Here is a 27675-nt window from a genome sequence, read left to right on the forward strand (position 1 = left end):
GTTCGAAAACCCTTTCCCAGTTATTCTCTTTCTTGTACTGGTTGATTACGTTTGAAACTTTTCAGCTGAAAGAAATACTGAATTGTTTAATTGTTGAAATTAAATTATCTGAATTACGGAAAGAATAGAAACTTAACGGAACATATAAGAGAAAAAGTGAATTAGAACATCAGAGTGCCCGGTCCTCGAGATTGATTGGGGGAACTCTAGCGAAGCGTATTTTTACAGCCCTGTAATTGGACTTGGACAGAGGCTCTTTAACACTTAGAGAAATTTTGAAGTCTCGTTTATATCTGGCTTTATTTCAACTATAATTAATACCTTCTTTTACTTGAGGACTCCGCTTTTACTTTCAGAATTTTGATACTAAAGCGTTGGTGCATAAACTAAGGTGCTACTCTACACAACCTCATCATTCATCACTACTTAATTGTTTAGAACAAACAACACAGTCTGTAACTGCTTGCTACGTTCGATAAGAGAAAGAAGAGACTAAAAACCAAAAATAGTCTGTAAACAAAAAGAAGTTTGAGAGCTGCTTTCTATATTTTAAGTTATTTTGCTTGTTCATCTAGATCCCATTAGTACGATGAGCGGCCTGATACCAGAAAAAGTCAACATAACGCATGCGTTACAATCAACCGTGATTGAAAAGATCAAATCAGACATCAAAGAATATCAAAGCTTACCAGAACTACAACAAGAGCAAATGGAAGTAGTGGATAATTATATAGATTCATTAGATTCAGCATTCAATCAATTTTGTATGGACAATGACCATGTTGAAAAGCGTAAAGATGGAGTAACAAATGCTGATGTAGAGCTGTTTGAAGGGTTGAAAAAGATGTATTTAACATATATGAGCCAGTTATCTGAAATCAAAAAGGAAAGGATACAACAAGATCAAGAGGTCAGTAAAGATAACCCACAGGAATATATGCAACAAGAATTGCCATACTTGCAGCCATCAGATAGAAACAGTTATATCAAAGAGCTATTGGAAAAATCCCAGATACCATTGGCAAAAAATGAAGATCTACTGAAAATTGTTCAAAACCTTGCTATAATCGATGGAACTATGAAAGACAATCTACGACTTTATAGACAACTTCTTCTAAAAGTTGGGTACGACGAAAACTACGTTAATAACGTTCTACCGCACGAATCTGACGACAACGGAGCCATTATACCTCCAGAAAAAAATCTCATACAAGAGAATTTGGTACAGGACCCTGATAACAGCGATGAAAAGAAGAAGATCTCATTTTCGAAGTATTTGAAAAAGGATATCAAAGACAGCAAGGAAGTGAATGAGGTGAATGGAAATGGCAAAAGAGAATTGTCCCATGAACCAACTGAAGAGCCCACAGCTAAAAAGATCAAGAATGATAACACAGCTAACAGCGGATTGATATCCATTCTAAAAAATGAAAACAGGAAAAAGACAAAAACTGTTTCTGGCATTAGATTCAAAGATGATTCTAAATTAGTCACAATTTTTGGGGATGGATTACCGAATGATGGGTTGGTTGCCTCTCCAAAACAGCTGAAGAAAATACTAAAACCTTTCAAAGATGGTGAACCCGCAGAAATAATCCTAGAAGCTTGGAATGGACAAGGTGCTCAACCATTGCTCATCAATATCGAAGGTGTAAAAAACTCTGATATATCAGAATTAAGAGATGGTCCCGTAAAACTATCAACGCAGGCCCATTCTTCAGTAGCCAAGAATTTTTCTTCTTTCAGCCCTGATTTAAACAAGCCAGCATTAGAACCAGTTCATATCGAAGACGAAGATGATGTGGGTAAGGGAAAAAGGAAGCAAAGAGCCCCCATAGTGGCTCGTGCATTTGGTAGAAACTCTTTATTGCTAAGGAAAGATAGAGGAGGACTACCATACAAGAGGGTTCCCGAAGTTCACCCTAACACGTACCCAATAAGACCAGATACGTCGGAGAACGATGATAACTACGAAGTTCCCACATAAAACCTTGCATTTTATAACGTACCTCACGACACATTAATAAATCATTCAATTTTGTATATCGTTATATACACGTATATATACTGAACTTCTCAGTTGTACTAGTAATGACCATTAGTCATTTGTCAACAAGTCCCTAAATACCTTTAAACGCTGTGATAGAGAATTTTTACGTTATTCTTAATTTCAGGTGTCTTCTCTTTCTCATTTTTTAAATCACTATCCGCTGGAGGGAATTTATCATCATCATCTTGTTGTTTGTCTTTCCTAAGAGCGGCTTTTTTGCTGCTATTCGTGAATTTGGATGGCCAGCGCTGCTTCAGATATCTAGAAAATATCACGGATAAAGCGGCGACGAAGCCATAGGGAGGGAAATACTCAAGCCATACTGTTATAGCAGATGGTTTTATATATGTCAAAAGTCCATCTATATTTCCGAATAACTCTTTAATGTCACCATTGTTGTCGATAAGATAATCTGATCTGGAAATACGATCATACATACTCATTTGTGCTTCAATTCGTGCCAGGGCTAGCTCTTCAGTCAATTCAGGGTTTCTCTCCATGAGTCTTTGCAATTGTAGATCTCTGTCGCAAACTACGCAGACGGTTATCCCGCATATTATATCCAAGTTCGCTTCAAAAAGAAGAGGAACATCCAAGATACACATCGCATGGAACTTGAGGTAGTTCATGAGGATTTTCAACAAAATTGCATGCCTTACCTCGGGATGCGTTATACCATTCAAAACTTTCCGTTCTTCTGGATTCGCAAAAATATATGCTCCTAATGCAGCTCTATTGATGGAGCCGTCTGCAAGCACAAGATTAGAGACTTTACCAGAGAAGTATCTTATGACCCTCTTATATGCATTTTGACCAGGATCCAAAATCCTCCTTGCTATTGCGTCTGCATCTATCACCGGTATTCTATAATGTGTTTTAAGTCTACTTGAAACCGTAGATTTACCGCAAGCTATGCCACCAGTTAAACCAATTATCAACATTTAGTATGACGCCAATTGATCACTTCTACAGCCTTATGCTAACAATTATTGAATTTCTCGAAATATTTTCAAACAAACTGTAAATTCCAGATGGTCTTTCGCAGAAAACTACCTTACCAGTAATTCGGATTCTTTTATAAGTATATCAATGTCCCCTTGAACGTTATCTTGAAAGGTTATTGTTCAAGAGATAGAACCGTTACACTTAAAAATCAGGATCTATGGACGTTGGGAAATTCTTGAACCCGCTCTTCAACTCTTAGTAACTCTCTTTGCATTTGTAACTCCATTGTTAATTTGTAATTATGTTTTGCAAGATCACATAACGTCAAATGTCAACATTACTTGATTCGAGTTCTCTACTTCAGTTGGTGCAAAATTTCCATATTGAAAATTTATGAAAAAAGATGATGAACAAAGAGATGTCAAATTAGGCACATTTTCCATCGATAATATGCAAGATAACCACCTGAAGGAGCTTTCTCAAGGGACAGTATACAGTTTTACTTTCTTTGAAGTTATACAGGCTGCTGGTAGCTACTTCTTTACTTTCAAATTCTGAGATTCTCTTCTGCCAGAGTTTTTGTGTCTGCATTTTTCATTTCGAGGGAAGATTGCAGGGAATCTGTATTCTTCACTGACTGGTGCCTTTTATACTTGACAAGATCAATTCGAACGTGTAATATTCTATTCAAACTTCATTTGGTGCTCTTTATTCTATTATTATTATTATTTTTTTTGGACTCATTAGGTTCCCATTCTCTCTTTATACATCTGAAGATCAAACAGCATTATCATGTCATTACCTCGTGTCTACACAGTGGGAACATCTAATATAGCATCAGCGCTTGCATTCGACATCGCAAAGATACCGACACAGCCTACTATTCCTAATGTTGTTGTACTTCTACAGGACTCAAAGCTTTTAACAAAGTTCACTGATCAAAATTCAAAGTTAACGGTGTTTCGCAAAACTCCCGAAACAAGACAGTTCATGGCATCGTGTGCCCCGCCAAAATTGGCTACCGGTGCAATAACAGCAATTGATAACCTTATAGTTGCTGAAGCCACAAATAAGTCATTCACTATGACGTTTCAGAAATACAAAAAGAGTCTCGATAGCAACTCGAATGTCTTAATTGTCAATCCAGGTTATGGGCTTCTCGAGTTTATTAACAGGTACATATGGAACAAAGATGAGGAAAGACCTAAACTCTTCATTGCAAACGTCGATAACGACCACGGCACTATCATCAATTCTAAAGGTTTCACATTAAGGATTAATAAGAACCCTATCCCAATTAGCATTACTAAAGTACCTGACAGAATTAAAAATTACACCTATGAGAAAACATTAAAAGAAGAATGGACTGAAACATTTCCTTTAATGCAGCTTTTAGCTAAACTTAAAGAACCGACTAAAAGTCATCATATTTTCCAACCCTCTTTCCACCAGTATGGTGTTTTCATGCTGATTAAGTGCGAAAGGCTCCTCATAGATTCATGTGTTGAGCCGCTTGCAGTATTGTTTGAGAGCCAGAGATACGGTGAGTTACTGAAATCCCCTTTTTTCCAACAGCTAGTCGATGAACTATTAACTGAGCAAATCAATATTTTGAACATCTGTTACCCCTTCCTGCGAAGTACCCCACACTTTGACGCTGTATTCAATAAAGACATACTAAAAAAGGTGATCCACAAACATATTTATGATAGACGATTTATGAGACCACGTATGCTGGAAAATTCAAAGGCCTTGAACAAAACTAACATCAATCAATTAACAGGGTATTTCATTTCTTTAGCTAAATATAAGAAAATTCCTGTTCCTAAGAATGAAATGGTGTTCAACCTTGTTAGAGGTAAAATCCAGTCAACCAAAGATAGAGCATTATTTTGGAGCTTGTAAATAGTAATACCTTAATGACTAAAAATAGCGAGGACAATTTTACCTTGCTAGTTATGAGTATCTTGTTAAGTATGGATATAGCATGCATTACAAAAGACTTCGTAAAATCTCTATATATCCTTCATATAAATTGAGAAGATTTCGTTTGCACCAGTCATCATCCTGTATCTCACTGATTCTATCAATTTTGGACATATATTGGAATTCTAATTCTCGAAGTAATGAATTTATTACGGAAGAAGTTTCTGGCTCGAAGTATTCTTCCGTAATATAGCCCAGAGCGAATCTCTCTGTTTTTCGGTGATCACGGTGAACTAGCAAAGAGACAGCGACCAGAATTCTGTAACTTATCTCCCCTTTAGATATAGTGAAGTCCTTCCAGTATCCGAGATTATCCAAAAATGTAATATCCTTCGGGTCAGTAAACATATTACAAAATTCTGGAGTCAAATCAATGAAATTCCACTCATTGCATAAAGTCGTGAAGCCATATTCAGCCAATAAGAAATCATTCGAATGAGCACCATAGTTGAGAAATAACTCTTCGCCGGCCTTCTCATACTGGTGATTTCCAACCCTAATCGAGAATTCTCCCAACCCGTAGACATTCCTTTTCAATTTATTGATTTCCGGATAACAATGCAGACTCGCCTTATTAGTATGGTTCAAATAATCGACAAAGGGAACCATAGTGAAATAATCTTTGACATCAGTTTTTAATGGAATTTCCATATATAGGCATCTCGAGTTAATCACAAAATAAATGTGTACAAAATGCGAGAACAACTCATCCATGCCAATAGTTGAATGAGTAAATTCTTCGGTCCATTTTTTAAGAAATCCTCGTACAGCATTCCAATCAGCTAGCAAAAGTTGACTAATCCTCTTTTCGTGCTCACTTGACGCCGTTGGAAGACTTTCAAGTAAAATTGATGCATTTTTATCCGAACGGACTAGACTCCATTTTGTAGGAATCGATCTCAATTCGTCGTCGGTAGGAAATATGTCGAAAAACGGTTTCCACCATGACGTTATTGTACCGTTAGACCAATTCGGAAGCAGAATCCATTCTGCAAGAATAAAAAGACATAGTAGCTGAAAAGAATTGAAATCAGTAAGTTCCTCTTGATTGAAAATTCCATAAGCTTTTATTCTGGGATCTTCTTGGCCCTGGTCATCAAACAATTCCGTTGCAGCTTCACCAATTGATATATTATCATTGGTAAAGATATTCTTATTAAATTTTGCTATCCAATGCAACACCGTGTGAAAATTTAACTGATGAGAACTAGGAATGGAAATTAATACTTCATTTTTGGTCAACATACCGTTGCCAAGCCTGATCCCTCGGCCAACTAACGGATCTTCAAATACCTCGATCTTTGGATTAACGTAGCATTTTCCAGACCCATTTAGCCACTCTAGTAATCTAGAAATCTTACCATCTGAAAACTTGGTTTCATCATTTCTCATTGTTGAACCCCGTGATATGATCTATCTACTGAAGCTACGTCATGAAACATGTTTCCTGTATGCTCATCGCTTCATTGTGCTTCATATTCTTAAATTTCAGCGATGTCTTTGTTAAGAGAAAAAAAACAGAACAGTACATTTCTGAATTTCCGCATAAACAAAGGCCCCAATTCAGATAATGACATAGGTGCCTTAACCACCTGCAATTATTCTGCGTTAGCCAGATTCCAGAGAGTACTCTAAGTATGTCTAAATTGATGCTGATAGGTACTAATTACTGGTACCCTTCAAAATTTGGATGTACAATTTTCCGTAAAGTCCGGTTTCAATCCACTCTGAAATGCACATCAACCGCCCGTACGCAACCAATTGATCCTTCAGCTAAAACAATCAGACACTTGCAATTCGTTAAAGAGATCCCATTTGAAACGGGGATCGATATTCAGGAGAAATTTGTACGCGCTCATCTTGACATTAAGCAACTACAATCCAAGATAAAGAGAGAAATGACAAACTTACAAAAAGAACATAATGCCGAGATACAATTGAATTTTCACGAACAAATGATACTAGATAATATCAATCAGATGAAGCCAAATCCAATTGTGCTTACATTTCAATTTGAACCCACTTATACTGGCGGAAAACGTGTTAAGAAACAAATTACGGATGAACAGATCGCCAGATATGAAGGCTTTATTCCATCAAAACAGAAATATAATAAAAAACCCAAATTTGTGCAGGCTGAAAGAGGTGGCCAAGTGACGTTTCATGGTCCAGGGCAAATAGTCGCATACATCATTCTCGATTTAAAGACATTTCAGAACTTGCCGGCCAAATGCTTAGTTTCAACTATTGATAACGCGGCCATGAACGCATTAAAAGTAGTTCCAAAATTCCAAGGATCAGATGAACCATTGAATTTAATTACCCAAAAAACCAATGATACCGGCGTTTGGGTCTCTAATCAAGAAAAAATTGCCAGTATTGGCATACATGTCAGAAGATCTGTCACCTCACATGGTATTTGTATTAACGTTGACCCAGACTTGTCTTATATGAACAGTTTTACCATGTGCGGGCTGTCAGAAAAAAAAGCCACTTCCATAAGAGAACAAGTCCCTGATAGTTCTACCTCTGTTAATGATGTAGCAGTTGCATTCGTGAATCAATTAGCTAAACTTTTGGGCATTACCACAGTAGAGAGAATTCAACTTGATGATTTACCCATTTACACTGATTAGACGCATCACCCGTAGTCTGCAAGAAATGCTTAGATTAATTTTTACTTTAAGAATGATATTTATGATTAGTTTTACTTTGTTGCATATTTAAACACAGCAGCCAAAGCCCCTGCCGAGATAGAACTTAATAAAAGCAAGTTGGTTGTAGTACTGGGTAATTTACTACCTGTTGATACAGCTGGTAATTGTGCAGTACCATCGTCTTTCGTCTTTACCGGTTTTGACTTTGCTTGTTGTAATTGGGTATTTTTAAATATTTCGACCTCAAGACGTGTCTGTAATTCATCAACTTCACTTTTTAGCTGTTTGATCTTAGTATTTTTCAAGTCATTATTTTCCTTTAGGGAGTCATTAAGCTTCTTATTTTCTTGTTTTAATGCCTGTATTTCTTCATTATGGATGGTGGTTAGTTCTGCCTGTTGATTCGCAAGCTTCTGTTTAACGCTTTTCTGAAGTTTGACTAGTTGTGAGTCCGCTTGCTCCATTTTCATCTTTGATAGATATTCAAGCTTTGTAATATAATTAACGATGAAATTGTCAATCGATTTCAACTTTTCATATTCCAACTTTTCAAGTGTTAGATCTGTCACTAAGGTCTTGATGATATTAATCAAATTCGGACTTGTTCCGATAGAATTGTTTATAAATATTCCACTCAATATTTCCGTTTCAGACCCCAATACAGCATCTTCGAGGTCAAGATTATTTACATCTCCGAACATGGCGGCTTCGAACGCAGCTTTTTGAGCAGTTGTTATCGTGACCATTGGGTCTGGAATCCCATTGTTTGCAGGTGTACTCCTGAAATCTCGTTTATTTGATACTAGTAGTTTATCGTTTTCGCCAATCAACGGTATCACTGAAATGTCCTCCACTAATGCACTTATTTTACGATGTTCAAGCTTTGTGTCTATATCCGTCCCTAAATCTATCACATCCCCCACTTTGATTTCAACATCAGTTTGACCGATCCTACTACCATTCACGAAAGTACCATTAGATGATTTCAGATCACGTATACATATTTTACCAGTTTTAGCATCACACGATAACGATGCATGGTTTCTTGAAAGCACTCTAGAATCAAAATTTCCATTATCAGCTTTCACCTGTGGATCAGCTTTGCCGGAAAGTCCTCCGTTACTTCCAGAATTTGAAGCTCCAATGACAGGTCGTCCCAATTTTAGTCCACTGGGCTTGAATGGAACTACTAAGAATTTAGTCTCAAATGTGTTGTTCAACGATTTTAGAACCAAAACATGTGTGTATTTGTTTCTGGCCTGTGTTCTCTCATCTTCAGCGGAAGTCAGTTTATTAAGAGCGTCATTACTTGAATTCAAACAGTTGTCATTCGAAGAACCGTTGCTGCTTGAGTTGGAACGAGCTCTTCTTCCTTTTGTTTTTGATGTGCTTGTGTTATCGTTACTCTGGTTTGCTGAAAGAGGATCCAATCGACTTCCTTGTTTCTCAGTCATATTCACTGCTTATAAGAACCCAATTAAACCATATGCAAAAAAAGGTAGTGCAAAGTGCAAGTTCTTATTCGGCTTCTGATTCACTTCAATGGAGAGACTGCCTCGTAGCAAATACTGCTGAAGCTGCTTTACCACTTCTGTGAAGATAATACTAAAATCATGAAACTGAGAAAAGAATGGACTTAATTTCAATCACAATTATTTTAATTCACCACATAGAAAAGAGGTAAACAAACATTACGCAACATACACATGAAAACACAACACTTCACATAGATCGGCAGGATTGTAATTGGATAACGCACTGTGATAATTTGGCATTGTTATTTGAGCTGATTTGACACAATGGAAGAGGTACTTTCGGAGGGTGTAGATGCTTTAGCAGCATGTGTCGATGACATGGCGAAATGTTTAACCGTATCTAAGGTCACTACAGATAGAAGCACTAAACTTGCTATAAATATGCTACAAACTAAGAGGGTATTCCAGTTGGTATCAGAATATGATGTGCAGAGGGCCAGACTTGATTTGATGGAGGATATAGAACCATTGTTACAAAAACTATATAGTAAACTGGAAAAAGCTCTAACCAAATTGGAAAGGGAGCGGGCCACTCTATCACAAACATTCGAATTGAATAAACTACGATTCAACAATCAAGAAAGTAACCCCATCATAGATAATGTGAAATCGGATCCAGTTGTAATAGTATCCTCGACACATGAAGAATTGGAACGTCTCAAAGACTTAAAGAATCGTAAAGAAGAACTGATACAAAGAATACAGGAATTGCATGAAGAGAGATAAATAAGCATACGCCGACTCTCTATCTATCGCATTGTTAACTTAAATTTTGAATATTTACAAAGTGATTGCTGATTTTGTTTTCAAGCCCGTTCAACTTTGCACTGACACTAATCAATGTAGGATCGCTGGTGGTAATTGAAACTTTCTCGCATTCAGTGACAACTCGCCCGTTAAATGTCACACACCTAGCCAATAGATCGCTTGCTTGCGGAAGAGTGATTCTTTCAGTTGCTGAAAAACTGGATATCAAATTGTTTATCATAGATGTTTGTTCAACTTGCAAGCCTTCTTCCTTAAGGATCTCTGCGATTTTTCCATTTCTGTCTTGCTTCAGCCTGTCTCTGACTTTATCACTGAATGATAACCCAGTTTTCGAATCGATCTCACTCCAGGGTTTTTTAATGACTTTTGTCAAATTCCTAATGTCCAAGCAAATCTCGTTTTTGAATAGCACTAATTCCATATTGACCAAATGATGTGCTGATTCACAAATGTCATGAGATTCAGAGAAGTTGTCGTTTAAGAAGCTGTTGTTATTATGCGGAAAGACCAATTCTCGTGGAGGATTTTGTAATAATGTAATAGATTGTGTAAGTAACTCCAATATTTTCCCAATTTTATTGTGAAAAGTATGAATATCATCAAGTTTCATATCGTGTAATTCGGAAAGTTGCTGTAATTCGTCAAATAAGGACAATACGGATGATAAATTTGTAATTATGGCATTTATTTGAACTAAGGGAAATTGTTTATCAAGGTCCATCTTTAGAACTATTGGTTTACCCCTGCTAAAGTCTGGAAGCTTAATGATAGCCTGAAAATCCACTATAAATCCGGCCTGTCTAGTGATTGTCCCTTTAATCGATGTGCTGTCTGGCGCGGCACCTGATGTGTTAACGGAGACACTATTCCCATTGGTAAGAGGCATTCGAAATTTCTCAGGACTAGATAGTTGGTTTATGCATTTCTCAACATGGTCCATAACGTTAGGTAGCTCAGGCTTTATGATTTCTTTAATCAACCATGTCTGTTGTAACAAAGAGCTCTCCTCATATGTAGGAGCATTTTTATATGCCCCATCATTATATAATTCCGTAGTCATCTCGGATTTATGCAATTGAGAATTAATGTAGCAAAGCTCCCTTAGCGTGTAGATAGCAAGAGCCTTGCTAAGATGGGCGTTTTCCTTTGTCAACCTTTTTACTATTCTTTTGCCTTTTTCGTATGATGATTCTTCTGAATATTTCAAATTTAAACCTTTTCTTGAAGTTGATGCGACTCACCCACATATACTTTAACTAGAGATAAAGGAAGATCATTGAAAATTGTAAAGTGGTTGTAATTGAAATTGCTGGCGTGGATTAGGATCAAGGTTTACACAGATTCTAGATTTGACTCAATTGACGAGTTGTACTCCGGGACACAGCTTTTTATTATTAGGGAAAGTGTGCTATTAAACGCATCAGACGACGACCGCAAATGTTTACTGTAAGTAAGAAATCCTTACAAGCAAGTCGTAACGCTTTCAGTCCATTGAATAATAGCAAGAGAACAATCGTATTTACTGCAATAGCAGCTTTTGGAGACCTATTGATTGGGAAAGATGTTAGACTAGCAGATGCTATGGAGAAAGGGAATCTGCATAATAAAAATGGAGAGTATGAGCATAAGATGGAACAAAGGACTCAAGAAAGGTTAAATGCATTACGAAACACAAGACCGATAGAACCTAATTATGAGGGTCATGTTCCACTTTGGTGGTATGAGCGAATGATGCTCTTCGGTATCAGTGGTTTAAAATCTTATTTCCACCCGGAGAACGGTGAGAACATCGTTCAATTAGGAGAAGCTACTGCTCTACCTTGCTTTCTTGAAAGTTTAAAACGGACAATGTTGTTAGATAAGACTGGTAGAAGGATTCTACAAGACAGACCAAACATCACATCGGAAAGCCTTGACATGGAACGATTGTCAAAGATGGATAAAAATTCAGTTGGCTATACGTACTACAAATGGTTGATGAAAGAGGGGGTCTCTCCAGACACAAGGGCACCAGTTACTTATATCGATGATCCTGTCCATGCTTTCATATTTAAGAGATATAGACAATGCCATGACTTTTATCATGCAATAAATGACCTACCAATCATAATCGAAGGTGAGATTGCAGTTAAAGCATTTGAGGCATCAAACATTGGTGTCCCAATGGCTGCACTTGGTGCTCTATTAGCACCATTGAGATTAAAGAAAGTGCAAAAGGAAAGACTTTACTCCATCTACCTCCCATGGGCAGTCAAAGCAGGGCTGAATTGCAAACCTCTCATCAATGTCTATTGGGAAGAAATCTTGGATAAGGACATAGACGAACTAAGAAGAGAATTAAACGTCACACCACCTCCAGATTTGAGAAAAATTAGAAAGGAAAGAGCGAAACAAAGAAAACAGTTCAAGCTTAAGTATGAGACCTACGAGAAATGAATTTTAAACCCTCAATCCCCAAATCGTGATGGCTGGCGTAAAGTTGCTTTGTAAAGTATAATGCAGGGTCATTCTGTGGATATAGGAACCAGGAAAAAAGAAATAGAAATACGTACGTAATGAAATAAACGTCTTCAATTGAAGAGGAAAAAGATCGCCTTTGCTTGATCGATTAAAAAATATATCTATAGCTAACATCCTTGCTACGTACAGTACCACTGCCTACACTTTTATTTGCTAACGCGGTATGTTAAACAATTATGATCGAACTTCAGTACGATGTCCTCTTTCCCTCGGTGTGCTTTGCAGCCTTAAAACTGTTCTTTTTTCTTATCACTGCGTTTAGCGGCCAAGAAGAAGAAAAAAAAGAACAAAGTTAAAAACTATCCAATTTAAGACTTCTGACCAGGGCATCTCATCTCACCCCATAATAAAAGAGAAGCAGTGTCTTGTGAGGGTTTTAAGCGGAAGGGGAGGATAATCTGATATTGAACATACAAGAATCTGTTACTTCAAAGCTCTTATAGCGCTTGTGTTTAATCCTCTTTGTCCTTTTTTTTTAACTGGAAGAAGTCACTGACGCTTTCGACGAAGTGTAAACATTCAAGTTTTCTTTCGGACTCACTCGGTTGTTAACGCATTGCAACTTTTGCTTACAAGACTTTGAACCTATTTTGTCAGGTCACAATTAGCAGAAAGAGCTTACGAGATCTTGCCATTTATTAGGGCTTCGATCAGCATAATATAAGATATGTCTGAATCTAACAATATGCATGTTTCTGGGGATGGTGCCAAACAGTCGGTATACACTGAGAAGAAACGCGTGAAAGTCTATGTGTTGGAAAATAACGAGTGGAAGGATACTGGGACAGGGTTTTGTCAGGGGACAGTGGAAGAGCGTACTATAGATGACACTCAGACTGCAGAGAAAATGGCGTATCTTTTGGTGGTCGATGAAGACTCCGATGACCAGGTCTTACTTAAGTCCAGGCTCGAACAAAACATCGAATACCAGCGTCAAGAGGAAACTCTTATTGTCTGGAAGGATCTGAATGGTCAGGATATAGCTTTATCCTTTGAAGAAAGCATTGGATGCGATTCTTTATGTGAATATATTTGCTTTGTACAGAAAAACATTGAAAGCCGCATCTCTTTGGTAGCTGTAAGATCGACAGATGATGGAATCGGGTCTGTTCATGAGATAATAACAGGACCGGTCAATCTTCCCTCAAATGTACCAAACCAGACAGAAGAATCCCTTTTAGAAGCATTGAAAATTCTAAACGAAAACACGTCATTTGATTATCTGCGAAATGAGACAATTCAATTTGTTATCAACGATCACTATTTAGCAACACTAATCAGATCATTCTATCAGTCAGAAGAATCTAAACTATATCGAAATTTATTATTATTGAGCAACATTGTGAAAACTCTAATATTGTTCAACAGCAAGGAGATTTTGGAAGAGATGATCAATGATGAAAACTTTTTATGCGTTTGCGGTATATTGGAATATGATACTGAATTTCCAAACTCAAAACTTAACCATAGACAATATTTGAAAGATAAGGAGCCAAATTTCAAGGAAATGATTCCCATCTCAGATCCAACGATCAAATTAATGATTACGCAAAATTTTAGGCTTCAATTTTTGAAAGATGTGGTTCTAGTTAGATTTTTGGATGATCAATCTTTCACCTTCATATCTGACCTAATGTTGTCATACCAGAATTCCATAATAGATTTCCTACAGGAGGATAGCAACAATTTTATTAATCAAGTCATCTCGATGTATAAAGTTGAGGAGGATTCAACCGTCACCCCAGATAAAAGAAGGGACGGTATAAAACTATTACATGAATGCATCCAACTTTCCCAAAACCTAAATTCAATAGAAAAAACCCTTTTCTACAAATTTTTAATCAAGAAAGGGTTGTTCCAAGTCATCCAATTTGCATTCAACATGGAAACTAATAACGATATTCGAATCCTTGCAACGGATATAGTTGTGGGGCTCATTGAACACGATATCCAACTAATCCAAAGTGTGCAAAGTGACGAAGTCACCTTATTGAATGACGAGAATTCAGATATTGATTCTACAGATATGTCTCTTTTACTTATATTGACCAAGATCCTGCTCACTGATAAGAGTCCGGGATTGAAGGAACAGTCCTTCCAAGCACTTGTAAGTTTATTAGATCCTGAAGACTATATTGTAGATGACTATCAAAACCATGATGACAATATCGACACACGAATTGATAACATGCTTCAAATTCAGAATGGCAAAAATCATGATGGATTAGACGGTGAACGAAATCACGAGAAATTTCAGCTAGCTGAGTACTTGCAATGTTTCTATAGACAAGTTGCGCCCTCCCTTTTCCATTGCTTCATCGATGGATCTGTTAATCTCTATGAATGTGATCAACAGTTACTCATAAAACTTGTGAAACTTCTCAATCTCATGATTCAAGGTCATGAGGCATCAATATCTAGACGATTTATTCTCGAGAATGGAATTTTGATCAGGCTTATATCACTTGCTTCAAGCGATTATATCCTTCAATTAAGGCTTGCTGCAGTGCGTTGTTTCAAAAACATCGTATTTTTAAATGACGACTTCTATCTTCGATATCTTATTGGTAAGAATCTCTTCGATCCAATATTTGAAGTTTTTAAGGAAAATTTGAACGAAGATAATATGGCTAATTCTACAATTTTAGATTTCTTAAAGTCGTTAAACACTCAATTAAAAGTGGTTGAGCAGGAAGATATTCCGCTTTCCGGTAGTAAAAGTTCAAGGAATTTCATGCTGTTGAATAAGTACATCTGCGGTAGATATGGTGATATATTACTGAAGGCAGATTACGTTTCTTTCACAAGAGAAATGATGGCTATTTATCATGAGGAAACCCAAAAGCTTGCTAGTTTATCAACAACGGAAACTAGCTTTGATGAAAATGATAATACTACACTGGAAGTTGAAGTATGACATTCAGATATATCTGAAGATGTGATGCATTTAGATGCATATTAATAATAAGGTTAAAAAGAAGGAGGTTGTTGTTTTATATAGGGATAAGTATTAAAAAAACTAGGATAATATTCAATTCAAGGTCAGATCTTGCATTCTCTAATTGAAAAACAAGACTTTGAAGTTATAGATGGGAGAAAAAGAATAAGAGTTATATGATCTGTGTGTTACAGATTTACTATTTTGAATGATCCAATCACAATGTGCAATGGATTCTCCGTTAGTCAACTAATAGCCAGAAGGAGAAGGTTCTTATAGTTTTGAATCAAAAGCATAATTCAACTCTTTAGGATAAAACTCTCTCGTTATTTGTGTGCCTACATGCCAGGCACCACCGTCGACGACGTGAATAGTTCCGGTGATGTATGAAGCTGCAGGAGAAAAAAGGAACACTGTCGTGTTTGCAATATCAACTGTTGTGCCAAGCCTTTGCAATGGAATCATCTCTGACAGATCTGAGCTCGAATCATTTTTAGTGAGTCGTGCCAACCCTTCAGTGTTGGCGATAGCACCAGGAGCTACACAATTGAACCTTAATCCCAATGGTCCCATTTCTACAGCCAATGCATTTGATAAGGCATCAATACCGGCTTTGGCAGCACCTACATGTGACTGAAATGGAACGCCATAGTAATGTAAAGTGGAACTGACAAAGAGTACAGAACCTTTAGTCTTGACCAATTCTGGGAAACAAGCCTTGACCGTGTTAAAACTACCCAAAAGATCAATTGATACCACTGATTTGAAAGCATTCGAGGATAGATGTGTAAAGTCCGCCAAGAAGTTACCAGCAGCGCCAGCGATAACGTAATCTAACCTACCAAATTTTTGAATGGCCACTTTAACAGCCTCATGCAACTGATCCACATTTCGGACATCGACGCTTGAAATGGGCAAACAAGAGTGTGGATCATGGACCAATTGTCCAATCTCGTGGGCCGTTTTCCTCGTCTTTTCCGGGTTTCTACCAACGATTACAGCTTTACAACCTAAAAGCACCATTGCTTCTGTTTGTACCCTGCATATCGTTCCTGCCCCTCCGGTGACAAACACGACCTTGCCATGGAACGTATCCTTTTTCCACGGCCCATTCTCAACAAAAGTTTTATCTAAAGTGTTAGGCATTCTCTCTTATACTGTTTCTGCGTACCTCTATGCTCAATTCCTGTCACAATTCATCGAAGTGATGAAGTATATGTCCCTTAAATCTAGAAAATGTTGACCTAGCAGTATTTACCCACCAGTATATATATATACAATAAACACAGCGAAGATAATTTCAAACTAACACCCTAAGAAAAGGGCAATCCCCTAAGTTGCGAATATGTTTTAGCTTCCTAGTTGGAGATGGAGTCATTTGAATTCGATGATCATTACTTCTACTTACGGGCTTAACAAGTCTGACTATATAATTGCCATAGAGAAGTGGCATTATCAGGTTACAGCTGCTGAATAAAGAGCGGAGAAGGATGTATTTTCTGTCCGGGTAACAAATTATCCGGGTACTGATTGATCTAATTAGCTTATTAAAATGCTAGTAGTTGTTCAGTAACTCTTATACAATGCACTCCAGAAACAAAACGCAAGTTCCAACCATTATATCGCCCCTTTAACAACGTAATGATACCGGTACCGAGCTGTTTCGCAACTTTTCGAGACAGGATGTCAGGCTTCGTGTTTAATACTTTCATTTCCGAAGCCAGAAGAACATTTGTTACCCGGGCATGGGCGGCTTTTTCTCTATCTCTTTGCATGAAAATTCAAATCTAGACCTTCCGGTGAAAATCGAAATTTAGCATGTTGATTATTATCATGAGAATCAACGAATCGGTGAATGTTGTGGTTTCTGACGTACCCGTGTGTTTCTTCTGCTTCCTAGTGTGATTATTAGGGCTCAGCATCTGTGTTGTGAATCATTCGATATTTGTTACAGTATTGACACGCTTTAGAGGTTAAGTGTTGGTTCGTTAGTTTGTGTTTTGGGGTAGAACATTTGTTCGATATTGTGGCTGGAAAGCAAAAGTCAATTAAGAAGAATTGGAACTATCGATAGTGCCTGAAGTGTTAGGAGCCATCAATAACACTTTTGACAATTTAAATCAGTGAGCTGAGAATTTAAAGCTTGTGTTTCTTTTTTTTCCAGTTGATCACTACAATCATTATCAAATTCTCCGTCTAGATCCAATGTCAGAGTGGAAAGTCGATCCTGATAACAGGAGAAGGTTGTTACAGTTACAAAAAGTTGGTGGAAACAAGAAATGCCTTGACTGTGGGGCTCATAATCCACAATGGGCCTCGCCTAAATTCGGTGTTTTCATTTGTTTGGAATGTGCCGGTATTCACCGAGGATTAGGAGTGCACATCTCCTTCGTTAGATCCATCACTATGGATCAGTTCAAATCAGACGAACTAGTTAGAATGGAAAACGGTGGTAATGACAAATTTACTGAGTATCTGGAAGACCATGGGATTGATTCGAGTTTACCTCAGAAGTTGAAGTATGATAACGTTATTGCTTCGGATTATAAAGATAAACTAACTGCTATCTGTGAAAGCAAAGAATGGGAAGAACCTGATCGCTCTGATTTTGACCCAACCCAGCTTACAGCAACTAACTCTAGGTCCGGTACCCCTCAGCTAAATGGTTCATTGTCTGAAAAACTTGGCTCTGAAGAAGCAGTAAACCAAAAGGAGAAAAATGAATCCTATTTCGCTACACTCGGTGAGAAAAACTTACAGAAACCAGAACATATACCGCCATCCCAAGGTGGTAAATATCAAGGTTTCGGAAACACGCCTATTATTCAACATAAGAAAGGAAATCAAGCTGAACCTGGCTCTACTACCTTGACTTTGGAAAACTTTCAAAAGGACCCGCTTGGCACTTTCACAAAGGGTTGGGGCCTATTTTCTTCAGCCGTGTCGAAATCAATGGAAGAAGTTCAAGAATCTATCATCAAACCAAATGTCGAACAATTCTCACAAAAAGATCTATCTGAAGAGGCAGTCAGGGCTGCCAAGCAGTTTGGTCAAAAATTCCAAGAATCCAGTAGTTATGGACTGCAAGCTCTCAACTCTTTCACAAAGGGTCTGCAACAACAATTACAGGAAACACAGGATGGACCTGCTACCTCATCACAATACACGAAACTGTTTGACGGGGCAGATGCTACCTCAACAACGCATACCCAAGCTCCGGCACAAAACAAAACTTCAGAAAAGAAGATTTCAGGAGAAGACGGATGGGAAGAATTTTGAAGCTGAGAAGCTTAAACTCACTCAAATTTCTTTCACTTACTTTATAAATATCTCATTTAAATAATTGGGGTGGAGTTGAAACCCTCTATCACATATCCTGTGACATAATATTTTTGTTCAAATATTTTAAAACTGGAAGTAAACTTCGATGATGAAATGATATTTACTTTCGATCCACTTTTTATTTTTGATATAGATGAAAAGGAAAAGCATAAATAGAAAGGAAAAAAAGAACAGTTGATAGTCGTATGCTTGGGTACTATATAGTTGCGTGACTATTGCTTGGGTATGTTCGTCTACTCAAATTTCTTACAGTCACAATTTCTGGTTCTTCACCATCACCCTTTTGTTGTGAGGGGTCGACTTTCCATGTAAACTCCTGATCGTTGAAAAAACGTTTTGGTTCGTATGCTAAAGTCATATCTTGCTCAACTTTCGTACCATTAGCCAAGGTATACATTGCAGGCTTCCTCCAAATTGGTGGAAAATATTGCCTATATATCAACATAGCACTTGAAATTCCTATTGCAGCTCCAAACACATTATCAGTAAGAAAATGTCTATTATCTGCGAGAGTGGATGCACTCATCAATGTGGCAAAAAGAATCGGAAATCCAGTCAAGGGTAAAGTAATTGAGTTTGAAGAAGTAGCATGTTGGTAGATATTCACTCGAGATAGAATCATGAAAGTTAATAATGTCAAATTGGAAAAAGCCGTTGCTGCCGTCCCACTGGGAAAGCTTCTAAAGCCATCAGCCAAGACACGTAAATTATCGGTAGAACACGACCGAATGTCGATATTGAACTGGCCTGGAGCAATGTCTTTTATAACAGGCATACATCTTGTCATAAGATCTGGTCTTGTCTTACCTGCGATGTTTTTCAACACCGAAACTACAGTACTTTGTACAGCGTTTGTGCCCAAAATGGTTAACATCGTGGAGTGCGTGTTCCACCATTTTCTTGTCACAGAATATCGGGGGCTCAAAGCGTTAATAGTACCCCCGCTCAAGAATGTTATACCGCCTGTAAGCATTAATACAAACATTCTTGGGAATAACAACTCCCTTTGGGAGTAAGTCATATGAGAAATTTGTGGATCAATTAGGCTGAAGTCAGAGAAGCGCGGGTGTATTAAACGCCTAAAAAGCTGGGCAAAAACAAACAAAAGAATATATAGCATCCATTCCATAACATAGAATCCAATAGTGAGTAGTGACACTGAATTACCTCTCACATTTATGAATACGTCGCGATCTACTCCTACCACCGATAGATATCTAGAAAGGATTGGCATTCTCTGCAAAATTTTTATAAAACCTTAACCCCCTCAAAATCCAACAGTAAGCTAGGAAGTTGCGCTGACAATGTTTATTGGTTTCTTTAGAAGCTTGTTAGATATTTAAAACAATACACAATAACTACAGTCATGTCTTTGTTCCTTGTGTCAGTTTTTATATCCAAGCCATCTCTGCCAATCTGTTTCCAGAGAACTTATATATTGGATAATAAACGGAAATCGATGTGACACAAATTCCGGAAATGTAAACAGAGAAAGAAAGACAAAATGAAAACAGTCACGTGACAATCAAATTTAACCAGAAATGAAAACACCTTTAGCAATATGGAAAAACAGCACACATTCAAAGTTCAGCACGAGAAGGTCATGCAGGGTGAAAGAATGTTCAAGAAACTAAAAGAGATCAGCTAGTTCTACAATTAAGATTGAATCATACGCGTAACCCTTGAGTCATAGCATGCCTAATTTTTTGGAGAAGCTTTCTGAGTCTTTAAGGGAAAAAGTTCTTCATATTGTCAGTAAAGAACCTGATTCAATATCTATCTTTCAAGAGGTCTATAACTGTGGGAAAGATTCTCAAGATGAGGATATCGACAATAAGAAGCGCAAACTAACCACCACGGATACGCTGTCAGTTAATGATGAGAATGTTGTGTTTGAATTGCAGGACGTCTCTGTGCTATCTCCCTTACGGAAAAAGCTCACTGTGCTAATAGCAGTTGATGAGAGAGATCAATCACCAATGATCAGCTTCAACAAAAACAACAACGTTGAATATGTGATTAATAACATTAAGCAGTCGGTCAAATTTTCCACCTTTTTGCCCTTTCCAGAAAAGAAGAATTTGGTCTATCTATACATGAACTACGAACGGGATGGGTCAAACGCTGACCCTGTTCTCATTACTTTGAATAAAGAACAAATACTAAAGCAGTTCAAGGAGAGAAATCTTCTAAAAGCCGAAGACAGTGATTTCCAGTTATGTGTGGATTATATGAGGCGTCAGGCTATCCTTACTGGATTTAGGATATCTGATCCGTTCTCAAAATCTGTTATGGACTCTCATCATTCCTTTTTTGTCGATTGCCATAGAGGTAGCAAAGAAGGAACCTTGTTCTTTTTACCCGAACACATAATATTCGGTTTCAAAAAGCCTATACTCTTATTTGAATCGAAACAAATAGATGCCATCACATATTCTTCAATCACCAGACTAACTTTTAATGTAACACTAATTACCAAAGATGGGGAAAGGTTCGAGTTTTCCATGATAGATCAGAACAAGTTCAGCGAAATTGACGAATATGTCAAGAAAAAGCAGGTAGAGGACAAGTCTATGAGTGATGAATTAAAGGCCAAAACACCGAAATCTGGACAGACATCCGATCAGTCTGCATTAAAAGAGGCTTTAGAAGAGTCAGGCACATTGGATACAATGAATGGTGAGTCTGATGACGAGGATGACCAAAACTTTGAGGAAGAAAGTGATCTTTCTGACGGAAGTGGTAGTGGTGATGATGACGAGGATGACGATGATGATGATGACGACGAGGATGATGATAGCATTGAAAAGGGCGATGACGGAGAAGAAGAAGAAGATGATAATGAGGAAGAAGAACAAGAGGAGGAGGAGAAGGAAGAGCAAGAGCAAGAGCAGAATAGACAAATACTTAACCGGGCATCCCCGAATGCTGCACCTTCTAATCATTTCTCAATGGAAATCGATGAAATACCTGATCTACTTGATGAGAATGGCCTAATCCAAGATATTCCAATTACAATGGACGATGACAACGATGAAGAGGAAGAGGAGGGATCTGGCGTGGAGTATGATTAAATATATTAATAAAATGCGAACAGTCTAATGTTCAGCTTATTCCTCAAGTATATAGTTACCTAAACTGTCAATCTTCAAGTTACTTACACCATTGGAAATAGCCTCTATAATACGTTCATTTTCTTCGTCGCCTTCGCTTTCTGAATCGGATAGTTCATCATCAGAAATATCGGAAGAATCTGAATAAGCTGAATAATCTGACTCATTCTGCACTTCATAATCGCTGTCGTCTTCATTTTGACGTTCTTTGGTATATTCCTCGTCTCTCATGCTTTGCACAGCTAATTCGAGATCCCGGTCGCCAGGGTGCTTTTTGGTAAAACCTGATGCCTTAACCAATTCATCAAGATTATCACATCTTTCTATATCTCTTTCGAATACTGGGTGCGGGTATTTGAAACCATCACCAAAACCGTCCGTATCTAAAAATGTAGCGTCTTCTTGAGGTTCATACTTCAACTTCTTCTTGAAAAATCTTCTTATACAGTCAACATCTCTCTTAAAGTAATAGGCCGCATCCTGATGTTGAATGGAGATACACTGAGGAAAATCAATTACAACGTAGCCCGGATCATCTTCACCTTCAGGCTCATCCTTAATCATAATATTGAATTCATTGAAATCACAATGAATTAGACCATGGTTCGCTAACTTCACTATGAAACACATCAAGTCTGAATATAATTTTGGCAAATTTTTATGTTTTCCTAATCTTCTCATGGGATATCCTCTGATGTGCTCCATTAAGACACAATGTCTTGAGTTGTCAAAAGGTTGCGGAACTTCGAAATTTCTATCGTACAACATTGTCATAAACTGATATTCCTTATTTGCAGCTAGTTTAGATAGATGCATCCATGATGCACTTTGTCCATTCCTTAAATAATCTCTGTTATTCTTAATGGTATGAAAGGACGTTCTACCAAGCCTGTGAATTTTCAAAACTTTGGATTCACCTGAGCGGTCACTCACTTGATAAATGTCAGATTCCTTTCCGACACCGATAGTAGTTCCAACGGAGTATAAAGTGTCTCTATTTAACATAGACTTTAATGCCAGATAGTCATATCCGTTGTATGTTAATCTATAACCATCATATTTTGAATTTCTCAATTTCGAGACTAAACTTAATTTTGCAAGATCACTGATTGATCTGTTGGTACCACTTGCGGAGCGCATACCAGATATATTGTGTATAAGTTGAGTTGGTACAACTTCATGGTTTCTAGACCCTTGTTCCACAGCTTGCAATACTTTGAAATCATCTGCGGTCAAATACCGCATATGAGATGTGTCTAATTTCATTATAAAAGACTAGGCGTTGTGTATTCCACCTACTTGTTTGAAACAGTACTGATAATGAGAGTTATCTTTAGCTCAACTAATGGTCGAGTATGTAACTATTGAGTGGTAAGTCGAAGGATTCTTATTGTATATGTTCCATCTCATCTCATCGCATCTCATACCTCTGTTTTCGAATTATGTTTCGAGTTACCACCGAGAAAAAAACCCGTAAAAGAAACAACATTAGTGTGAGGTACGGATGAATATTTTCCTACTAAGCAAAGCGTTAATAATCTTTCCATGACGGCATATGATGCCAGCGATAAGAGTGCAGCTAGTTACAGCATCACAAGCTAATAGTGTAGGTATGAACGTCAAAATAACAGGACATACCAGTGCTGTTTTAAGAAGTTATAAGATTATTTCTGAACATTTTCTTTGAAGACGAAGCGGCAATGACCTTAGATTCAGGTTTCACTGTTTGGTATGTACACCAAGATCAGAGAATATACAAGAACACACGTTAATTCTTTGGATATCCCATAACTGAATTACTGGAATTTGAAGGCACAAATTAGAAACTTCTAAGCACCAACGCTAGTCATTCTCAATTTCGACAGATTTCGGATTGGATATTGAAGTGGAAACGCAAACTAAAGACGGTATAACGTTTTATTACTTGTATAGATATACAGATTGTTGATTATAAATGGTCATTCGAAACATGTTTTGCTTGTAAAACGTAGAAAATGTGACATTTATACTAATGTTGGAAAATAGATAAGATTGCAAAAGGGACTAGTCTAATGATATGTTGGAATAAAAAGTGGATTGAAAACGATGAACATTTAAATCACTTTTTAACGGGTAGACATAGCCTTGGTGACAGCTCTCTTCAAACCGACTTCAGCCTTTCTCAAATCGTCAGTAGAAGCGTCTTCGATTTGCAAGGTGGAGAAAGCTTCAGCCAAAGCAGCTTCGACCTTAGCCTTAGCATTTCTCTTGATCTTAGCGGACAAGACTGGGTCAGTGACAGTTTGTTCAACAGAGGAGATGTATGATTCCAATCTTTGTCTGGCTTCGTGCTTCTTGGCGAAAGCTTCGTCAGCAGCCTTGAATTCTTCAGCTTGGTTGACCATTTGTTCAATTTCTTCAGAAGACAATCTACCGATAGCGTTGGAGATGGTAATGTTAGCGGACTTACCTGTGGACTTTTCGACGGCAGTGACCTTTAAGATACCGTTGGCGTCAACTTCGAAGATAGCTTCCAAAACTGGTTCACCAGCTGGCATTGGTGGGACACCCTTCAAGTCGAATTCACCCAACAAAGTGTTTTCCTTACAGTTAACACGTTCACCTTGGTAAACTGGGAAAGTAACGGTAGTTTGGTGGTCAGCAACGGTGGTGAAAGTTCTTCTCTTGATGGTTGGGACAGTGGTGTTTCTTGGAACGACAACACCGAAGACATCACCAGCCATACCGACACCCAAAGACAATGGGGCAACATCCAACAACAACAAGTCCTTGGTTTCGTCAGAGGTGGATTGACCAGTCAAGATAGCACCTTGGACGGCAGCACCGTAAGCAACAGCTTCATCTGGGTTGATAGATTTTTCCAATTGCTTACCTTCGAAGAAGTCAGACAACAACTTTTGGACCTTTGGAATTCTGGTAGAACCACCAACCAAGACGACTTCGTCGATTTGGGACTTGGCGATCTTAGCATCCTTTAGAACTTGTTCAACTGGTTCCAAAGTAGACTTGAATAGAGCAGCGTTGATGTCTTCGAATCTAGCTCTGGTGATGGTAGCTTCAAAGTCTTCACCATCGAACAAAGAGTCAACTTCAACGGTGGTTTGAGCGACAGAAGACAAAGTTCTCTTGGCTCTTTCAGCAGCAGTTCTTAATCTTCTCAAAGCTCTGGCATCACCAGAGATGTCCAAACCGGTCTTCTTCTTGAATTCAGTCTTGAAATGTTCCAACAAGTTGGTATCGAAATCTTGACCACCCAAGTGAGTGTTACCAGAGGTAGATTTAACAGTGTAAACACCACCAGCAATGTGTAATAGAGAAACATCGAAAGTACCACCACCCAAATCGAAGATCAGGACGTGTCTTTCCTTATCAGACTTACCAGCACCTAGACCGTAAGCAATGGCAGCAGCAGTTGGTTCGTTAATGATTCTCAAGACGTTCAAACCAGCAATGGCACCAGCATCCTTGGTGGCTTGTCTTTGAGCATCGTTGAAGTAAGCTGGGACGGTAACGACAGCCTTTTCGACCTTCTTACCAATCTTAGCTTCAGCAATTTCCTTCATCTTGGTCAAGACCATGGAGGAAATTTCTTGTGGAGAAAAGGTTTTGGTTTCACCCAAATATTCAACTTCAATCAATGGGGCATCGTTGGAGTCGATAACCTTGAATGGCCAGGTCTTCATGTCAGATTGGACAGATTCTTCATCGAATCTTCTACCAATTAAACGCTTAGCATCGAAGACGGTGTTTTTTGGGTTCAAAGCAGCTTGGTTCTTAGCAGCATCACCGATCAATCTTTCTTCTGGAGTGAAGGCAACGAAGGATGGGGTAACTCTGTTACCTTGTTCGTTGGCAATAATTTCAACGGAATTCTCGTAAGTAGCAACACAAGAGTAAGTTGTACCTAAATCGATACCGATAGCACCTGGGAAAACACCTTCAGCCATTGTTAGAAGTATGAATGTAGCTTGACGATTTGGAGGGGTTTATACAATATTACAGATCAAAACCGCTATGAAAATGTTAACTGTAACTTCTTTAATCCAAGAAACTAAAGTTCACTTTTTATTCAACATTCATATATAAAATGAAAAATTTTTCACTTTCAACGATGTGCTTTCCCTCATCACAACTTTAGTATCGAAATACGAAAATACACGCACAAACTCATCGGGCTCATCGCTCATCACCAGGAACTAGGTTTTTTTTTAGTTTTGTATTAAAAAAAAGAACAGAGTCCTCAAAGTGTTTCTTTTTCATAACACCCAAAACCCACACAGAACACAACCCAAGCTTGAGAAAAAGAAAGATCCCGGGTAACACCCTTGACTTAGATGAAAGTTTACCAGGCTTTCTGCGAACCGTAGCAGCAAGATTAGCTTCTGCTGGAGGTATCTGGTTTAGAGTGTGAAAAATACACGCCATTTACCAGTACAAAGGCAATTCACTGTCTTTCAGTAATCTAATCGGTAGCAAATGTTTGGATGTTGTTTTGTTGGAACTGCAAATCCAAAACGCCAATTGATTTACACTTAGAGTTCTGATCTTAGGTTTTGTACTCCTCCTCCGTATAATTCAGTAGACTTTTTAACCGTGAACTGGTATCGCTATACATCGGCACAAATTTCTACATTCGACCTGCAGGCTGTGAAATCAGGCAGAATTAACTTAACAACTCCATTTTTTGTTTGCCCCATGAATGATGAAAGTTTTCTAAAAAAACCTGTTATCCCTAGGGCGCGGTACACTAAACATTCTTAAGTGTTGTTCAATCAAAACAATACATCGATGTACATTCTGTAGTTTACCGTAAATTCTAACTTCTTGAGTTGTATTTCGGGGGTTTTTGAGATCGAAATTGCTTAACCTTTTCTCAATTGGCATAATCTTTATATTGACACCTGCTTCACTTCTGAGAAATTCAATCCTCTGACCTTCATGCCCTATGAGGTAGCTTACTTGCAAACGACTCAAGACCAAACTTTCCTCGGTGGGAGTCACATTCTCAGCTTCTGTTTCAATCTGGAAAATATTATCAGTTTTACCAGGAATGCAACTTTCAAAAACATTGGTATTGTTGGAATACAAGTCCTTGTTCACTGAAGAAAGCATGTATATATCCAAACTTATATCTTGGATGGAACCTTCTAAAAGAATTAGATTACCTGAAATCTCCACATTTGATCTTAGTCTATTTCTTCGGATCTGGATGAAGTCTGAGATAAGAACCATCAGAATAAAGCCCTGACAATCCAAAATAGAAGAAAGTATTTTAACCTCTCCCGAGTACCAAATACTATAGTTGGCATTATCGTATACCTCTACTTCTTCCTTTTCGAAACTGACATTCTCTGCCTTTAATCTAGTGAGTAACCATTTACCAATAAGTAACTGAACTCGATTTTGACTCTGCCCGAAATGCTTATCATTGTGATTAGATCCACATGCTGGAGTAAAACTCTGCATGGCTTTTGTTGAGCATAAGCTTGTGTTTGTAACATATCTAAGAGCCAAACTGTCTAATTCCATATCCAACTTTACTAAGATGTTCGATTCTCTGTTTCAATTCTCTATTTGCAACCTCGGCGGCTAACCTCAAATACGTCGTTCAAAACTCTTATAGATATATGACAGTTGAAAGGCTCAATTGATCTAGTATTCAGCTGTAGTTTACTTACAGGTGTTAAACGATTAAACGAAAAAACAGTCTTGTCGTTGTGCCGGAAAGCGGTAGTTTCTTTATGCTATGTATGGGCATGGATGAGCTTCAATTTTCGGTGAGTTCAAAGGTTTTTTTTCCTTACCTATCACTATTATGCAT

At 37.9% G+C, this 27675-nt stretch overlaps 17 protein-coding genes across 17 annotated transcripts; 8 read left to right on the top strand and 9 right to left on the bottom strand.

The window, feature by feature from the left end:
- Positions 1-589: 589 nt before the first annotated feature.
- REF2 (RNA-processing protein REF2) lies at positions 590-1987 on the top strand (the record flags this gene model as incomplete). The annotated part of the gene is made up of 1 exon (XM_453889.1): positions 590-1987. One exon carries the CDS (start codon positions 590-592, stop codon positions 1985-1987), a length of 1398 nt encoding a protein of 465 aa, XP_453889.1.
- A 143-nt stretch (positions 1988-2130) lies between these two features.
- Positions 2131-2991, bottom strand: CAB5 (putative dephospho-CoA kinase; the record flags this gene model as incomplete). Its single annotated transcript, XM_453890.1, has 1 exon — positions 2131-2991. The coding sequence occupies one exon, from the start codon at positions 2989-2991 to the stop codon at positions 2131-2133; it is 861 nt and encodes a 286-aa protein (XP_453890.1).
- Positions 2992-3787: 796 nt separating this feature from the next.
- Positions 3788-4900, top strand: CBS2 (Cbs2p; the record flags this gene model as incomplete). Its single annotated transcript, XM_453891.1, has 1 exon — positions 3788-4900. One exon carries the CDS (start codon positions 3788-3790, stop codon positions 4898-4900), a length of 1113 nt encoding a protein of 370 aa, XP_453891.1.
- An 87-nt stretch (positions 4901-4987) lies between these two features.
- Positions 4988-6373, bottom strand: RKM2 (protein-lysine N-methyltransferase; the record flags this gene model as incomplete). The annotated part of the gene is made up of 1 exon (XM_453892.1): positions 4988-6373. The coding sequence occupies one exon, from the start codon at positions 6371-6373 to the stop codon at positions 4988-4990; it is 1386 nt and encodes a 461-aa protein (XP_453892.1).
- A 245-nt stretch (positions 6374-6618) lies between these two features.
- On the top strand, positions 6619-7617 carry LIP2 (lipoyl(octanoyl) transferase LIP2; the record flags this gene model as incomplete). Its single annotated transcript, XM_453893.1, has 1 exon — positions 6619-7617. One exon carries the CDS (start codon positions 6619-6621, stop codon positions 7615-7617), a length of 999 nt encoding a protein of 332 aa, XP_453893.1.
- A 71-nt stretch (positions 7618-7688) lies between these two features.
- Positions 7689-9092, bottom strand: KLLA0_D18799g (uncharacterized protein; the record flags this gene model as incomplete). The annotated part of the gene is made up of 1 exon (XM_453894.1): positions 7689-9092. One exon carries the CDS (start codon positions 9090-9092, stop codon positions 7689-7691), a length of 1404 nt encoding a protein of 467 aa, XP_453894.1.
- Positions 9093-9437: 345 nt separating this feature from the next.
- On the top strand, positions 9438-9899 carry SPC19 (Spc19p; the record flags this gene model as incomplete). The annotated part of the gene is made up of 1 exon (XM_453895.1): positions 9438-9899. The coding sequence occupies one exon, from the start codon at positions 9438-9440 to the stop codon at positions 9897-9899; it is 462 nt and encodes a 153-aa protein (XP_453895.1).
- A 34-nt stretch (positions 9900-9933) lies between these two features.
- RAV2 (Rav2p) lies at positions 9934-11001 on the bottom strand (the record flags this gene model as incomplete). The annotated part of the gene is made up of 1 exon (XM_453896.1): positions 9934-11001. The coding sequence occupies one exon, from the start codon at positions 10999-11001 to the stop codon at positions 9934-9936; it is 1068 nt and encodes a 355-aa protein (XP_453896.1).
- A 377-nt stretch (positions 11002-11378) lies between these two features.
- Positions 11379-12377, top strand: COQ4 (ubiquinone biosynthesis protein COQ4; the record flags this gene model as incomplete). The annotated part of the gene is made up of 1 exon (XM_453897.1): positions 11379-12377. The coding sequence occupies one exon, from the start codon at positions 11379-11381 to the stop codon at positions 12375-12377; it is 999 nt and encodes a 332-aa protein (XP_453897.1).
- Positions 12378-13128: 751 nt separating this feature from the next.
- PSY2 (Psy2p) lies at positions 13129-15378 on the top strand (the record flags this gene model as incomplete). The annotated part of the gene is made up of 1 exon (XM_453898.1): positions 13129-15378. The coding sequence occupies one exon, from the start codon at positions 13129-13131 to the stop codon at positions 15376-15378; it is 2250 nt and encodes a 749-aa protein (XP_453898.1).
- Positions 15379-15672: 294 nt separating this feature from the next.
- On the bottom strand, positions 15673-16545 carry SPS19 (2,4-dienoyl-CoA reductase (NADPH); the record flags this gene model as incomplete). The annotated part of the gene is made up of 1 exon (XM_453899.1): positions 15673-16545. One exon carries the CDS (start codon positions 16543-16545, stop codon positions 15673-15675), a length of 873 nt encoding a protein of 290 aa, XP_453899.1.
- Positions 16546-17604: 1059 nt separating this feature from the next.
- SPS18 (Sps18p) lies at positions 17605-18678 on the top strand (the record flags this gene model as incomplete). Its single annotated transcript, XM_453901.1, has 1 exon — positions 17605-18678. The coding sequence occupies one exon, from the start codon at positions 17605-17607 to the stop codon at positions 18676-18678; it is 1074 nt and encodes a 357-aa protein (XP_453901.1).
- Positions 18679-18937: 259 nt separating this feature from the next.
- On the bottom strand, positions 18938-19975 carry KLLA0_D18964g (phosphatase PAP2 family protein; the record flags this gene model as incomplete). Its single annotated transcript, XM_453902.1, has 1 exon — positions 18938-19975. The coding sequence occupies one exon, from the start codon at positions 19973-19975 to the stop codon at positions 18938-18940; it is 1038 nt and encodes a 345-aa protein (XP_453902.1).
- Positions 19976-20435: 460 nt separating this feature from the next.
- RTT106 (Rtt106p) lies at positions 20436-21815 on the top strand (the record flags this gene model as incomplete). Its single annotated transcript, XM_453903.1, has 1 exon — positions 20436-21815. The coding sequence occupies one exon, from the start codon at positions 20436-20438 to the stop codon at positions 21813-21815; it is 1380 nt and encodes a 459-aa protein (XP_453903.1).
- A 36-nt stretch (positions 21816-21851) lies between these two features.
- On the bottom strand, positions 21852-23120 carry RIO2 (protein kinase RIO2; the record flags this gene model as incomplete). Its single annotated transcript, XM_453904.1, has 1 exon — positions 21852-23120. The coding sequence occupies one exon, from the start codon at positions 23118-23120 to the stop codon at positions 21852-21854; it is 1269 nt and encodes a 422-aa protein (XP_453904.1).
- Positions 23121-23959: 839 nt separating this feature from the next.
- Positions 23960-25801, bottom strand: SSB2 (Hsp70 family ATPase SSB2; the record flags this gene model as incomplete). Its single annotated transcript, XM_453906.1, has 1 exon — positions 23960-25801. The coding sequence occupies one exon, from the start codon at positions 25799-25801 to the stop codon at positions 23960-23962; it is 1842 nt and encodes a 613-aa protein (XP_453906.1).
- Positions 25802-26567: 766 nt separating this feature from the next.
- Positions 26568-27383, bottom strand: MER1 (Mer1p; the record flags this gene model as incomplete). The annotated part of the gene is made up of 1 exon (XM_453907.1): positions 26568-27383. One exon carries the CDS (start codon positions 27381-27383, stop codon positions 26568-26570), a length of 816 nt encoding a protein of 271 aa, XP_453907.1.
- Between the last annotated feature and the right edge of the window lie 292 nt (positions 27384-27675).

This window comes from Kluyveromyces lactis, assembly GCF_000002515.2.
Source record: "Kluyveromyces lactis strain NRRL Y-1140 chromosome D complete sequence".
In the NCBI taxonomy this organism is placed as follows: domain Eukaryota; kingdom Fungi; phylum Ascomycota; class Saccharomycetes; order Saccharomycetales; family Saccharomycetaceae; genus Kluyveromyces; species Kluyveromyces lactis.